Source organism: Lepeophtheirus salmonis, chromosome 8 (genome assembly GCF_016086655.4).
Source record: "Lepeophtheirus salmonis chromosome 8, UVic_Lsal_1.4, whole genome shotgun sequence".
NCBI lineage: Eukaryota > Metazoa > Arthropoda > Copepoda > Siphonostomatoida > Caligidae > Lepeophtheirus > Lepeophtheirus salmonis.
Window position 1 is genome coordinate 24946796 of NC_052138.2, and position 14722 is coordinate 24961517.

General features: G+C 33.6%; 3 protein-coding genes across 3 annotated transcripts; all 3 read left to right on the top strand.

Annotated features, from left to right (window-relative positions):
* Positions 1 to 301: 301 nt before the first annotated feature.
* Positions 302 to 1250, top strand: LOC121123369 (uncharacterized; the record flags this gene model as incomplete). The annotated part of the gene is made up of 1 exon (XM_040718490.2): positions 302 to 1250. A coding segment is annotated over one exon (852 nt), but the record flags the coding sequence as incomplete, so codon positions are not given.
* Positions 1251 to 6908: 5658 nt separating this feature from the next.
* Positions 6909 to 7979, top strand: LOC121123361 (uncharacterized). Its single transcript, XM_040718476.2, has 2 exons — positions 6909 to 6976; positions 7042 to 7979. Exons 1-2 carry the CDS (start codon positions 6971 to 6973, stop codon positions 7885 to 7887), a joined length of 852 nt encoding a protein of 283 aa, XP_040574410.1. The 5' UTR covers positions 6909 to 6970; the 3' UTR covers positions 7888 to 7979.
* A 2333-nt stretch (positions 7980 to 10312) lies between these two features.
* LOC121123435 (uncharacterized) lies at positions 10313 to 11392 on the top strand. The gene is made up of 2 exons (XM_040718551.2): positions 10313 to 10387; positions 10447 to 11392. The coding sequence occupies exons 1-2, from the start codon at positions 10382 to 10384 to the stop codon at positions 11290 to 11292; spliced, it is 852 nt and encodes a 283-aa protein (XP_040574485.1). The 5' UTR covers positions 10313 to 10381; the 3' UTR covers positions 11293 to 11392.
* The last annotated feature ends 3330 nt before the right edge of the window (positions 11393 to 14722 follow it).

Genomic DNA, 14722 nt, shown 5'->3' on the forward strand with positions numbered 1-14722 from the left:
CTTGACTTTTGAAAAGTATTGGAAGAAAAATGTAAATCTGTTACTGACAGGAAAAGATAACGAATAAACAATCCAACATAATGGGCGTGTTACTTAACATAATCACCGCTTACATAAGGCACCGCCTTACCTTTAGTACTGCACACAATAGACAGAATATCTCTTGTATATATATATATAAATATGTATATCAACATAAATCTCATCATCAGATACCTTTGAAAGCCGCAAACACAATGAATGTAAACTAAAAATAAAGATGATTACTTATCAACTAATATCAATAACTTCTTAATTTGTATTTCAGGCTTTACTCTTGATTTCCTTCCTTCCCCTTGCACTGGGAACTCCAGTACAAAACTACAATTATCCTGGATATGCTCCAACACCTGCATACCCTCATACTCCTTCATATGGCCATCCAGCTCCATCATATGGTGGTCATCATGGATACGAACAACCCAAACATAACTGCACTGTACAAGATGCCACTGAAGTAGCTGACATTTGTACTCCTGCCTTTGAGACCTCCTGCGAAAATGTTGACTTGACCATCAAGACAATTGTGGACACTGAGTACTGCTACACATCCACACGTACTGTCTGCACCGAGTCCATTGAGGAAATCCCCAATGAGATCTGCACCTACAACTACCAAAAGAAGTACGAAGACACCACTGCCAAAAACGTGGAAGTCACCTTCAAGAAGGAAACAAACGTTCAAATGGTCACTGTCTGTCAACCTGGATACGGTCACGGATACCAGTCTTATGGACATCAACAATGCAAGGAAGTTGCTCAAGAAACCGCTTACAACGTTCCCGTTGTCACACCCATTGATGTCCCCGTCAGAGTTTCTTATCCTGAGCCAATCAAGTCCTGTGTGAACAAACCCATCTCTCTTCCACGTGTTTCCTGCTCTGACATCCAAGAAGAAAAATGCATCACTGTTCCTGAGGTTCAAGACTCTGTTCAAACTGTTGAGAAATGCAGTACTAGGCTTGGAGCTCCCTCTTGTCAAAAGATCGAGTTGACCCTTCCTAAACAAGTTTGCATCGAGCTTGTGTATGGATATGCTCATGACACAGAGCCAGCATATGCTCCTGCCCCAGCATACGAAACTACTCCAACATATCCTACAGTCCATGCTTAAATTCGTTATTATTTATTTATTTGTTTGTTATTTCATTAATTTGTTGCACCTTTGTGATTAGTCATTCATTCATTAATAAAACCAAAATATTAAGTTATACATATTTATAAATTTATTTATTTTTGTGGTTATGTGGGTTTTCAAGATTTTGAATTGTTGGTAAAGTTATAATGTGGCATTGTTCCAAATAGTAAGTAACTTTTTTAACGAGTTTTTATTGAGGGAACTTACAGATCTTGCCTTTACTTGGTAAAAACTTAAGATATATTCTTGTGTTTTTCAGTTATCATTCCTGTCCCCATCTATGGTATATAACAAGTATTGTATTTATTCACAATTGAAACAATTTATTAACTTATTTAAACTTTTAACTACACGGAACTAAAAGAACAATGACCAGGTAGGTGAATATTGGCTAAAATATGGCGAGGATAAAAAACACCCGAGAAACAAATATGGCAACTTTATGATCTAATATATCTTCCAACACAAATAACTATAAACTATGTTTCTCCTTCGAAATAGAAAGGAACAACTAATTAAAGGATTTCTATTTCGCTCTCACCAACAAATAATTATATTTTAAATGTATTATAACCCTAATTTAGCCAATATTCACATTCCTAGTAATGACTGTTGACATCCTAAGATTTTCATCCAATTTCGTTTGTTTTTATGTTCATTTCAAAACACATTATTTTTATTTTTCAAATGAAAAAAGTTAGATGAAGTCCCCAGGTTTTGTCTGAGACCATTATAAATTTTGCTTGTTTATAACCTAAACTATTTAAAACTGTAAATTATACAAAATTAGACGCCTCAACAGGTCAAAATCTGTGTATCACACATCTAAAGTATAAAGGTTGGTAGGGTTTTATTTAAAAAGTTATGTACCAAATGATATATTTATATCCTTAATATTGGAGTTATAAACCTTCCAATTCCTTTTCCATATTTTATAGTCATGTCAATCTTACTGGCCCTTGAAAAACATACCAAATTTTAGAGCACCCCCTAGAACGAAAAATTTTGTCGAACGGAATTTCCTTACTAATGGAATTATTTTTATACAACTTTTAGTACCTTTAGAGCAGGAGATTGAAAATATTTTAGTGTTAACGAGTGGTTCATTAAAAAAAAATCTGAATAGATTGAATTTTAAACTTCGACAATATATAATTTATAAATATTATAAATGAATGTGTGGCTGAGGTCTCCTTATCATAAATGAGGCCACCCATAGTGGTAAGGATGGGTTCCAGGTGGTCGTTGAATTCTCGACACCCGCTGCAGATGTAGTCCTCTGTCATGGTGTCCCGATGCTGGCTGGCAGTGGCTTTGAGGATTTTGGTGATTGAATGAGGGGCACTGCTTCTCCTAGACATGTACCCGAAAGGTGTGGTAGATGAAGTTAGCATCAGGACTGTAGGGGAATCCAAATGTTTAAAAAAAAAAAAAAAGTGTTCAATAGAACTCAAAAGAGTTTGTCAAAGGAGAAGATGGTTGTCTTTTATTGATGGTGTCAAAAGTGACCTCCCCACCCTCAAAAGGCTCCTTCCACCCTCTTTTTCGACAGCTTTCTATATAGTTAGGTGTGCAACTCCGATATTTCTTGTATGGTGGCTCATGGACCTGAAAGTTATGTTTAATTCCTCCGAATCAAGTTTGGCCATTATGACAGAGCCCTTCTTCCTCTCAACCTTTTGGATTTACTGACGGCGTAGACGTCCTAGAGACGTCCATCTGCTTCGAGTGCGCGATTAATAATTCGTCAACCACTTTCCAGTGTCATTTTCTCAAATTTTCTCGTTGATATGCTAGAGAGCTTATTCTTATTCAGTAATTGTTTTTGATTTAATATATCGAAATTTGAACTTATTTCAATCTCTCAACCATAATTAGTTATTCAATTAGTAAGTATTCAGATTTCAATGAACCACCCGGTATTCTTAATTTAGGCCTAAGAAAAATGTAGATTATTCTAATAAAAATTGGTAAGATTGATTGATGATGATGTCACTGTCTGATATCTATTATGACATTATTTAGCACAGATTGTTCTATGGGACGGTGTTTCTCTCTGATTTGGACGTATCGTTTAGAGTTATTATATAGAGTGGAACTGGATACTGATAATGGAACTTTATCGGCAATTTAGTTTTAGAAATACTTGTCTGTTTCCTTTTTTTATTATATCAAACTACCCAATGTCAATCAACCCATTTATTCAATTTTAATTCAATAATTGCTTGACAAATAAGGAAATATGAAAGAATTCACATTTTATTCTTGGGTAGGGTAAATAATGACAGCTGATCTTTATGCCCATTTTTAGTGTAGAAGTATGCAATTTATCTTTTATTGTTATAAAATAACATTTATTTACGCATAGTTTATCCATTTACTCAATTTTACACTTTAATAATCGGTCAAAAAGTGAAATATAAATGAATTGTGCATCAAACGGCTCATAAAAAACCGCAGGGGATATATTGAGAACGCATTTTTGTTATACAAAACATGTTTGATTATATTTTATTTTAATATAATGATTATTAAGTTTGTGTTATTGCTGGATTTTAAATGTTAATAATCAATCGACAAATAAAGAAAATATAAATTATTTGAGAAAGCTAAATAATTGTTTGGTTAACTCACGAGTCCTACAGATTTACAGATTTTTAGCATTCTGTTTACATTATCTTAGACTGACCCAAATACAGAGATAATGCTTGTTCCATTCAAAATTCCATCGTGACTACATTTTAAACAGTTTAGTCTACATACATCACTAATGGTTCTAGGACAAGTGACCAAAAACTTTATTTCCAAATGCAATTTTGTTGAACTTACTTTTTGCCGAATAAAATTGTGTGGAAACATGAAACTTACAGACTTGGAAAGAAAAAAAATAGACTAGCATTCTTTAATTATACATTTTACAAAAATCTTTATTCATATTTTTCTGATACATTGACAATATCAAATTGTTTTATACTATTTGGCCACATTTGTCTTACAGATGGGGACAAGCCTTTTGTGATAAGAGTTCCATGCATTGTCAAAGAAGATCGGGTACATGGCAGTCTACTCCTGGTTGATGGAGGCCTTTATGGCTTCAACGTTCGGGTAACGAATACTACAGGCATTAATTACAACAGACTACCATAAAAATTTTCTATATTTTTTATAAAAATGTAATGTCAATTATGAAATTGGGTCATGAGCCTCTTCTTTTTTTTTATCATTTCATTGATGTATCAAAACCTGTTTTATATCATAGATATTAAAAATCAACTAATGTAAACATAAATCATGATTCTTACTTTGATTTAAATTCGATCATCATCATCTGCTACGTATGCACATTGTCTTTTCGCCAAATCTTAGAATCTATGAATCAAAGTGTTAACTTATTACTAATGTAACACTTTAAATACGAAATGATTTATTAAAAATTTATCATCAAAAGGGTCTAATAATCCTTTTTTGGCAACCAACCTCATTTATTTAACTGCAATAGGGACAAGGTAAAACCCAAATTTCCAGCTATTGGTTATTCTTTCAAAATTGGATTTTTTTTGCCATATAAAGGATCTTTACTTAACCTACAAAAACACCAATTTATGATCTATATCTCAATATGCTCGAAAGTTATGGTCGATAATTTATTTTTAACGTTGTGTGCTCCCTTCACCTTGACCTCTCAAAATGTAATGGCCTCTTACTGTGACCTTATAACCTTGGTAACCATTAGACAAACAAACAGAGGTAAAACATAACCTGAGCTATAAGTGTAAGTCCTTGATGGACTAAATGAGAGATTTATATCCTAAATATGGGACTCAAAATCTGTACTATCCCTTAAATATATTTTCTAGTCCTGTCACTTTTACTGGCCTTTGAAAACAAGACAAGCTTTAGAGCGCCCCATATAAGGAAAAAAATTTGTCCAATAGAATTATGAAGTACATTAGTTTAGCAATTGAATTATTTTGATTAAACTTTTTGTATCTTTCGTTTATTAATAAATTCATATTATAAACAGATGTGTCTCTGAGCTCTCTTAATGATTAACGTAGCTGCCCTTACCGGCAATGATGGCTTCCAAGTGGTGGTGGAAGGCCTTCCACCCACTGCGGATGTAGTTCTGTTCCATAGCGTAACCGTTCTAGCTGACATTGGCTTTGATGGTTTTAGTGATCGAAAGACGAACTCTGCAGGCCTTTTCCTCGACATGCACCAGACAGTATAGTCTAAGAAGTTGACATTAGGACTGTCGGGGTCAAAAGTGCCAAAAATAGTTCAAGAGAGTCTTGGTATGGAGAAGATGTGTTTCTAGCATTGCTTTCATTAACTATTGAATTAGTCAGTGTTCATATTTCAATGGACCATCCGGTATTCTTAATTTAGGCCTAATATATAATTGATATGGTTGTAGATTAGTTCATTCAAAAATATTTTTTTAACTAAAAACTATCTCATTCTTAAAGACTTATAGTACTAAAATGTGTCTATACATAATACAAAGGGCTCATTGTACTTAAAATCGATTATAAACTCAAATATATTTTCCTCAAAAAAGGCTCCGAAATTTGACTTCGATAAAAAATATATATATAAACGCAGAAGGTTGAATAGATCGACTTTATATGCGTTATATCTCCAAAAATTATCACTCAGTAGGAAAAATTTAAACAGCAAAACAGATAAGAAAAAATTTAAATTTCTAAAAGGCATCTTTTAAAATTTAGGTTTTGACCCAAAAATTAGTACTCTAGAATTTTTCAAAAAGAAATTAATATCTTCTAATAGGTATTAAGCTTACCCATTATGAAATTCTGCAGACTGAGACTGAGAACATTTTTGAATGAGTTATTGATAATGGAGTAGGAGTCTAAGGAAATATCGTCACCTTTTTTTAAAGGACAATATATTTTTCAATGTCAAACTTTTCAGGATTATCTCTCGTAATTAGTATCTGCATAACTAAAAAAAAAATAGCCACTTCTGAAATATATGGTTATATCTTTTAAATTTTTTCGATATTTGCAGTAGAATGACCTCGAGGCGTCTAAAGGATCTTTAGTTTGAAAGGGCCATAACTTAGTATTTTAAGTATATATTTCAGGCAAATATTTAAACTCTTTAAAGTGGATTGTAAGATCTTTTGTTATATTTTATATGTGTATTCTAAATTATATATGTTAACGTATATCATTTAGTTATTGATCTATAATATGTGTGTAAAAAGATATGGTAGGTTTGATTTTTGAAGATGGACAATTACTAACTAAACTGTTTATTTGTGCTTTTTTGACGTGACCCTTCGTCTTTTATTTATTTCTTACGTAATTTATGCATATAAAATGTAAACCTCAATAAATAAAAAAATACATTTCTGCATCAATATACAATTTGTTTTCAAGTGTAACGCAAATAATCAAAAATATTGAATAAAAATTTTCATACAGTTATTATTAACTAGATCTATATTTTATATTTATTTTTAGACCATATCTAATGGATCTCCTCATTTCTCAATATCCATCATATAACTTATCATAATTAAAGAAATTAAACTTGACTTAAGAAAAGTATTGAAACAATGATTGTGGATGTGTTACTGACAGGAAAAGATAACAAACAAACAATCCAACATAATGGGCGCGTTACTTAACATAATCACTGCTTACATAAGGCACCGCCTTACCTTTAGTACTGCACACAATAGACAGAATATCTCTTGTATATATATATAAATATGTACATCAACATGAATCTCATCATCAGATACCTTTGAAAGACACAAACACAATGAATGTAAACTAAAAATAAAGATGATTACTTATCATCTTATATCAATAACTTCTTAATTTATATTTCAGACCTTACTCTTGATTTCCTTACTTCCCCTTGCACTGGGAACTCCAGTACAAAACTACAATTATCCTGGATATGCTCCAACACCTGCATACCCTCATACTCCTTCATATGGCCATCAAGCTCCATCATATGGTGGTCATCACGGATACGAACAACCCAAGCATAACTGCACTGTCCAAGATGCCACTGAAGTAGCTGACATTTGTACTCCTGCCTTTGAGACCTCCTGCGAAAATGTTGACTTGACCATCAAGACAATTGTGGACACTGAGTACTGCTACACTTCCACTCGCACTGTCTGCATCGAGTCCATTGAGGAAATCCCCAATGAGATCTGCACCTACAACTACCAAAAGAAGTACGAAGACACCACTGCAAAAAACGTGGAAGTCACCTTCAAGAAGGAGACAAACGTTCAAATGGTGACTGTCTGTCAACCTGGATACGGTCACGGATACCAGTCTTATGGACATCAACAATGCAAGGAAGTTGCTCAAGAAACCGCTTACAACGTTCCCGTTGTCACACCTATTGACGTCCCCGTCAGAGTTTCTTATCCTGAGCCAATCAAGTCCTGTGTGAACAAACCCATCTCTCTCCCACGTGTTTCCTGTTCTGACATTCAAGAAGAAAAATGCATCACTGTTCCTGAGGTTCAAGACTCTGTTCAAACTGTTGAGAAATGCAGTACTAGGCTTGGAGCTCCCTCTTGTCAAAAAATCGAATTGACCCTCCCTAAGCAAGTTTGCATCGAGCTTGTTTATGGATATGCTCATGACCCAGAACCAGAATATGCACCTTCTCCTGCATATGAACCTGCTCCAACATATCCTACAGTCCATGCTTAAATTCGTTATTATTTAATGATTTGTTTGTTATTTCATTAATTTGTTGTCTTTTTGTGATTAGTAAATCATTTATTAATAAAACCAAAATATTATTTCATATATATTTCTTTCTTTCTGTGGCTATGTGGGTTCTCAATATTTTGAATTCTTAGTCGAATTATAAGGTGGGATTGGTCCGACTGGTCAGTAATTTTTCTAACGAGTGTTTATTTAATGGGCTTAGAAGCCTTGATTTTACACGGTAAAAATTAAAAAGGAAATGTTTCGTTTTTCAATTATCATTTCAATCAACATCTTTTTTTTCTCCAAGATTTTAATGATTTGTACAACGATATTGACTGAGCATTTTCTTTCTTCACATTTGAAACAATTCGCCGGCTTATTCACCCTTTAAACTACTAAAAAGTAATGAATAAGGAGTAGAGATATGAATAATTGCTCATTTTAGCGAAGTGTAAAAATCACTTCTGGGAAAATGTCATAAAAAATTGTTAATTTCGAGACACATGTTATTCTCTGACAGAGATCACTAGTAACAATCGTGTTCCTTCGAATTTATATTTCTTTTACATATATCTCACTCACTGCGATTTATCCAATATTCACATCCTTTGTAATTTTGGACGTGCAAAGATAATTAATCAATTCTTGTTTGATATATTGTTAATTTCAAAACATATTTTTAATTTTTCAAATGAAGTGAAGGTCATTTTATGTCTATTACGCATGTAGATTGTATTTTTGCCAAATTTTGGAATCCACAAATCAAAATGTTAGCCAATTACTTAAGTAAAACTTAAAATACCAAATGATATATCATAAAGGGTATCGCTTAAAATTACACGAGTGTTGTTTGAAACGTGCGTGTAAAGTCCAAGAGATGACACTAACTGTGCGTATCGAGGTTATGTTTAGGAAGAATACACACCCACTTTTAGCCAGATCGGTCCATTTTTTTCTGTATGGCATCCGTTTGAATAGAGGAATCGGCCAGAAACATAATTGATACTGTCTTTTGAAATAATCCTAATCGACCATCTGGAAAAGGGTAAAACTATATTTTTGGAATTGTTATGGGACAGTTTGAAAACTGAGCTACAAGAAAAACTCCCGCGATTGTACCACAAAAAATTCATTTTCCATCACGGTAAAGCATCAGCTCACACCTCAGCAGTAGTAGTTGCAAAATTAATGGAAATAGTTTTACAAATATAGATGCCCACAGTACTAACATTCTCACGCACATTCGCTCTTCTGTCATCCATCACCAGATTGTGGATTTTATCAATGATTTCTGGAGTTGTACCCTCAACAAACCGTCCAGAACGTTCAGTGTCACTTGTGGCCATATAGCCACCCCTAAAATTTTGGAACCACTTTTAAACTTTTCTAATCGAAGGTAAAAAGTCCTTATCATGTTATTCAAGCTTCTTTTTTGTATCATGTGACGTTATGCCTTTCAAAAAGTAATGTTTAGTCAACACACGAAATTATTTTTGCCAATTTTTTGAAAATCACTCCAGTTCTTCGATTCAAACGAATGTCAAACAGACAGAAATCGACTGATCGACCTCAAAGCTGGTGTGTTTCCTTCCAAGAGATTCTACTAACTAAATATAATCTCAATACGCGCCTGTAGTACCATCTCTCGGACTTTACACCGACTTTTAAAACGATCCTTGAATAGAAATTACATGGAATCAATTTGGCTCATTCGTACTATGTATATAAATTCAGCTTTTAATACTTTACCTTTGAATTGAAAACATAATAAAGTATTGCATTTGAGAGAGTTTGTTCATTAACAAAGTCCAACAAATTTTGAGAGACTATGAACCATAAATACGTCAATATATATAGATTTTATGTCAACAGTTTCTAGATGAGCTCATATTTAATTGAACTAGTATGTACTATGAAAACCTTAAAGAATTATATAAATTATAAAATTAAACTCAATTCATCAAATTTACCGAAATACCGAAAACAATTTAAATTAAATCATTTAATAACAGCTCTCTCAAGTAAAACTCTGTCACTCTCCATTTTATCTATTCTGCGCTGGATATCATTAGTAAAATATTTAAAACAGTATCAAATTGAATGAACAAGAGATTTTCAAAATACACAGTAACACAATTATAGATGTAATCAACATTCAAATATCTAATAGCTTGATTAAAGTATAGAAATACTATTTTCAATCAACCTAAAATTAAACTTCGATCTACAGTCATTTATATCATATTAATTATGTATTACTAAGTGACCAAAAAACAAGAGGATGTATCATAATTCATTTCTCACGCAAAAATAATTGATAATTATGGAAGTTTGACGAGGGACGGCGTGTATTTAAGTTACCATTTGGTATTATTCTGATACGCTTTAATTATTTCTTGTACTTATGAAGCAACAGTAAAACGGAAAACATATAAATACATAGATCGAAATGAATCTAACCATCACATCCATTTGAAAAATATAATCAACAATGAATGTAAATTAAAAATAAAGTTAAAGTTAGTTCCATTAATAACTTGTTTATTTGTATTTCAGGCTTTACTCTTGATTTCTTTCCTTCCCCTTGCACTGGGAACTCCAGTACAAAACTACAATTATCCTGGATATGCTCCAACACCTGCCTACCCTCAAACCCCTTCTTATGGTCATCCAGCTCCCTCATATGGCGGTCATCACGGATACGAACAACCCAAGCATAACTGCACTGTCCAAGATGCCACTGAAGTAGCTGACATTTGTACTCCTGCCTTTGAGACATATTGCGAAAATGTTGACTTGGCCATCAAGACAATTGTGGACACTGAGTACTGCTACACATCAAAACGTACTGTCTGTACCGAATCCATTGAGGAAATCCCCAATGAGATCTGCACCTACAACTACCAAAAGAAGTACGAAGACACCACTGCCAAAAACGTGGAAGTCACCTTCAAGAAGGAAACAAACGTTCAAATGGTCACTGTCTGTCAACCTGGATACGGTCATGGATACCAGTCTTATGGACATCAACAATGCAAGGAAGTTGCTCAAGAAACCGCTTACAACGTTCCCGTTGTCACACCTATTGATGTCCCCGTCAGAGTTTCTTATCCTGAGCCAATCAAGTCCTGTGTGAACAAACCCATCTCTCTCCCACGTGTTTCCTGCTCTGATATCCAAGAAGAAAAGTGCATCATTGTTCCTGAGGTTCAAGACTCTGTTCAAACTGTTGAGAAATGCAATACTAGACTTGGAGCTCCCTCTTGTCAAAGGATCGAGTTGACCCTCCCAAAGCAAGTTTGCATCGAGCTTGTCTATGGATATACTCATGACCCAAAGCCAAAACATGCACCTCCTCCAGCATATGAAACTACTCCAACATATCCTCCATCCCATGCTTAAGTTTACTATTATTTAGTCATTTTATTTATTTATTTGTTATTTCATTTATTTGTTGCCCCTTGTGATTAGTAATTCATTCTTCAATAAAATTATAATTGAATACATAAATTGACAATTGGGAATGTCAAAGAAAGTCTACGAATCCCAAAACAAATTGTTTTCATCTTTACATAGTACATATAAGTAAACCTACAAGTTATTTCATGATTTTTTAGTTTTTATTCGACTATTTGACTGGCAATGAGTAAATTGTCAACCGGGAACTAGAAATCATTATTTCCTATCGTGGTGAAAAACTAAGTCTTCACTATTTCATTAGGGATCATTTCAATACTTATTAGGGATGTTATTATAACTATTTTTTTTCATGGATGCTACATCACATGCAAATAACATAATTCGTATTTCAATAGTCATATAAATAATTGTGTTTTTTTTAAACTTTGTAATGGGTCCACTCAATTTTAAACTAATTTTTTCTTTTTGGAAACTTTAGAGTATCTAACTAATTTTTGTTGGCAATAATTTTTCTAATAATGTGAGTAAATGGTAAAAAAAAATCTTATAATTATATATTTTTTTGAAACAAATATCTATATTTTATATATTTCGACATAAAATAATACAATAATTTTTAAAGACCTAAAATAGATGCAAATTATATGACAAATCTTTTAAGTATAAAATTTTATCATCATATTAGACATATTATCTAACAATATTGAGAATACGCTTATTAAATTCTTGATATATTTTATTTTGTTGAAAAATATTCCTCTATCGTGATGAATAAACTTCGATTTGGACATAAATTCTTCTTTTTAAAATGTTTCATTTAGATGCTAAAGATTAGGATGTGAAGATGTAACACACTTATAAATTGCATTATGGAATTCCCCATTTGTTCGTCCAGTGCTCACCATTTTTTTTTCAATCAAACACATTACATAATTTGATGGGGTATCTTAAGGCATCTCTTCCCATCTTGTCTGTTCTTCTTATAATTTTTCAATGAACTCAATTTGAAATGTGCAATAAATTCAATACGAATTGCGAGTGAAGAAAATTGTCTCATTTTTAAACTGAAGTCACTTTCTCTGTGATAATATTGTTTATAGCCAAAATCAATAATTTTTTTGTATAAATTTTGAAAAAGATTAAAAAAAACAACCATTCAATTCACAATTAGGGAAAATAGTTTGACGTGCATTGATAGGGAAAATTTCAAAATCAGCTAAAGCAGAATCAGGACATATTGAAATCCTTTCCTTTAATTTTTGATAAAATATTAAGTATATATCTTTTGGTTTACTTGGTAGAAGTGACAATTTTAAGTGTTTGTCCAATTTTTATGCTTTGCCAGATCTTCCAATTCAGGGTTTGACCAAATATAAGAGTCCGAAAAACTGGGATGGAATGTATTATCTTGTCCGTGAAAGAGGAGTAAATGGGAAATTGTGAGTCTCTTCTTTCTAGCTTCTAACACATCTGGATATATTTCTTAATTCAGGAAGGTCTGCAATGGTTCCCCAAGTAAGATTTGACATCATATTGGAAATAAGATAGCGTGTCATATCCTTTTGGAATTCAATTGAAAACAATTATTGATATGACTATTGAAATACTAATAATGTTATTTGTATGAAACGTCACATCCATTAGAAAAAAAGAATTAATGTCAAGAGTTTTAAAAAAGTACAAATACGTTCACAAGTTGCACGATATAGGTGCCTTTATTAATGATTCCTCCATATTTTGGAAGAAACAAAAGTATTAGTGAGTAAAGAGCATTACTTTTAATTTAATTATCTCTGTTCGAGTTACCAGAATATTTTTATTCGACTATGTACGGTCGCATTAATTTAAAAAGGATATTATTAAATTGTTCAGAAACAAATCAATTAACTACAAAAGTGAAATATAAGAGCCAAAAATCTCCATGAATAATAATTACATAATCTCCATCCGTTATTAAAAATTTAAATCCTTTGTTAAATATCCCAACAAATATAAACCAATCAAATCATTTACCGGGCCGTGCAAAATTATTTACCAATGGTGTAAATATACTTTTTAAGAGGTTTTGTGGCAACCAATCTGATTGTTTCATATTTTTACTGTTAAAATAAACAAAAATCCTTCCTGTGAGAGCGTAACAACTTCCACACGTGAGACCATGTCCAATCAGGAAACAAAGAAGATCGAAATTGCAGCCCTCCTCCGAGCAGGAGTGCCTCATAACAACATTAAAGAACAGGTTGGGGCCTCGTTGAAGACAATTTACAACGTTTCCAAGCGCTTGGAGGCTGGGAGTGATGTCAAGCATTCCCCTGGGCTGGCAGGAAGCCCACTGTCTTAACAAGGCAAGTAAAGGCAATGTTCAAGAAGACTTCCAACAGGTCCATTGCCGACATGGCCAGAAAGATGGGAAAGTCGAGATCAACTGTTTCAAGGGCATTGAAAAGGGCTGGAGGAAAGTCCCTGAGGCGTACTGAACGCCCTCTGCTAACTGAACGTCAGCAAGAAGTCAGACTTGAGCGTGCCAAGAAAATCTTGAATTATATCAAGAGCTCATCTGGCCGCATCATCATTTTTTCAGATGAGAAAACTTTAACGGTCGATCCTGTTTTCAACAGGCAAAATGACCGGGTTGTGAGCTTTAGAGATGAGCAAGATAAGCACCGCTATGTGGCAACAACAAAGCACCCTGCTTCGGTGATGATGTTGGGTCTCGTGGCCTCCAACGGGAAGGCCATGAAGCCGGTATGGTTCCCCACTGGCTACAGATTAACAGGAGGATTATGAGAAGATTCTGGAGTCCAAGGTCCTTCCGTGGATCAAATCCATAGTCGGCAACTCTCCTTGGGTTTTTCAACAAGATGGAGCACCCGCCCACGCTTCCAAGAAAGCTCAGGAATGGCTCAAGGACAACATGAACTTTTGGCCCAAGGACTACTGGCCCCCTCAGAGCCCAGATCTGAACCCACTAGACTTCTCTATCTAGGCGCACGCGGAGACCAAGGCCTGCAAAAAACGACGCAAGAACATAAATGCCTTAAAGGCTTCTGTCAAAAAGGCCTGGCCCTCCATGGACGCCGATTACATCCAGCAAGTCTGTGACAGCCTCAGACGTCGCCTGACCAGTGTCATTGAGTCAAATGGTGGCTACATTGATTAAATTTGATTACAAACTATTTTATTATTCTAAAAATGTATGAATAAAAGGTTTCTCAAGTCATTTGATATGTCATTATTGTCCGCAATATGTTCTGAATAAAAATTGGTAAATAATTCTGCACGACCTGGTACATATTTTTTCCAAATTAATCACTTTAATGAAGAAATAAGAACTAATCATGTGGCCACCTACATCTATTTTGAGAGCATGACTATTAATAATATAAAAAAATTAATAGTAAATAAAAGATAA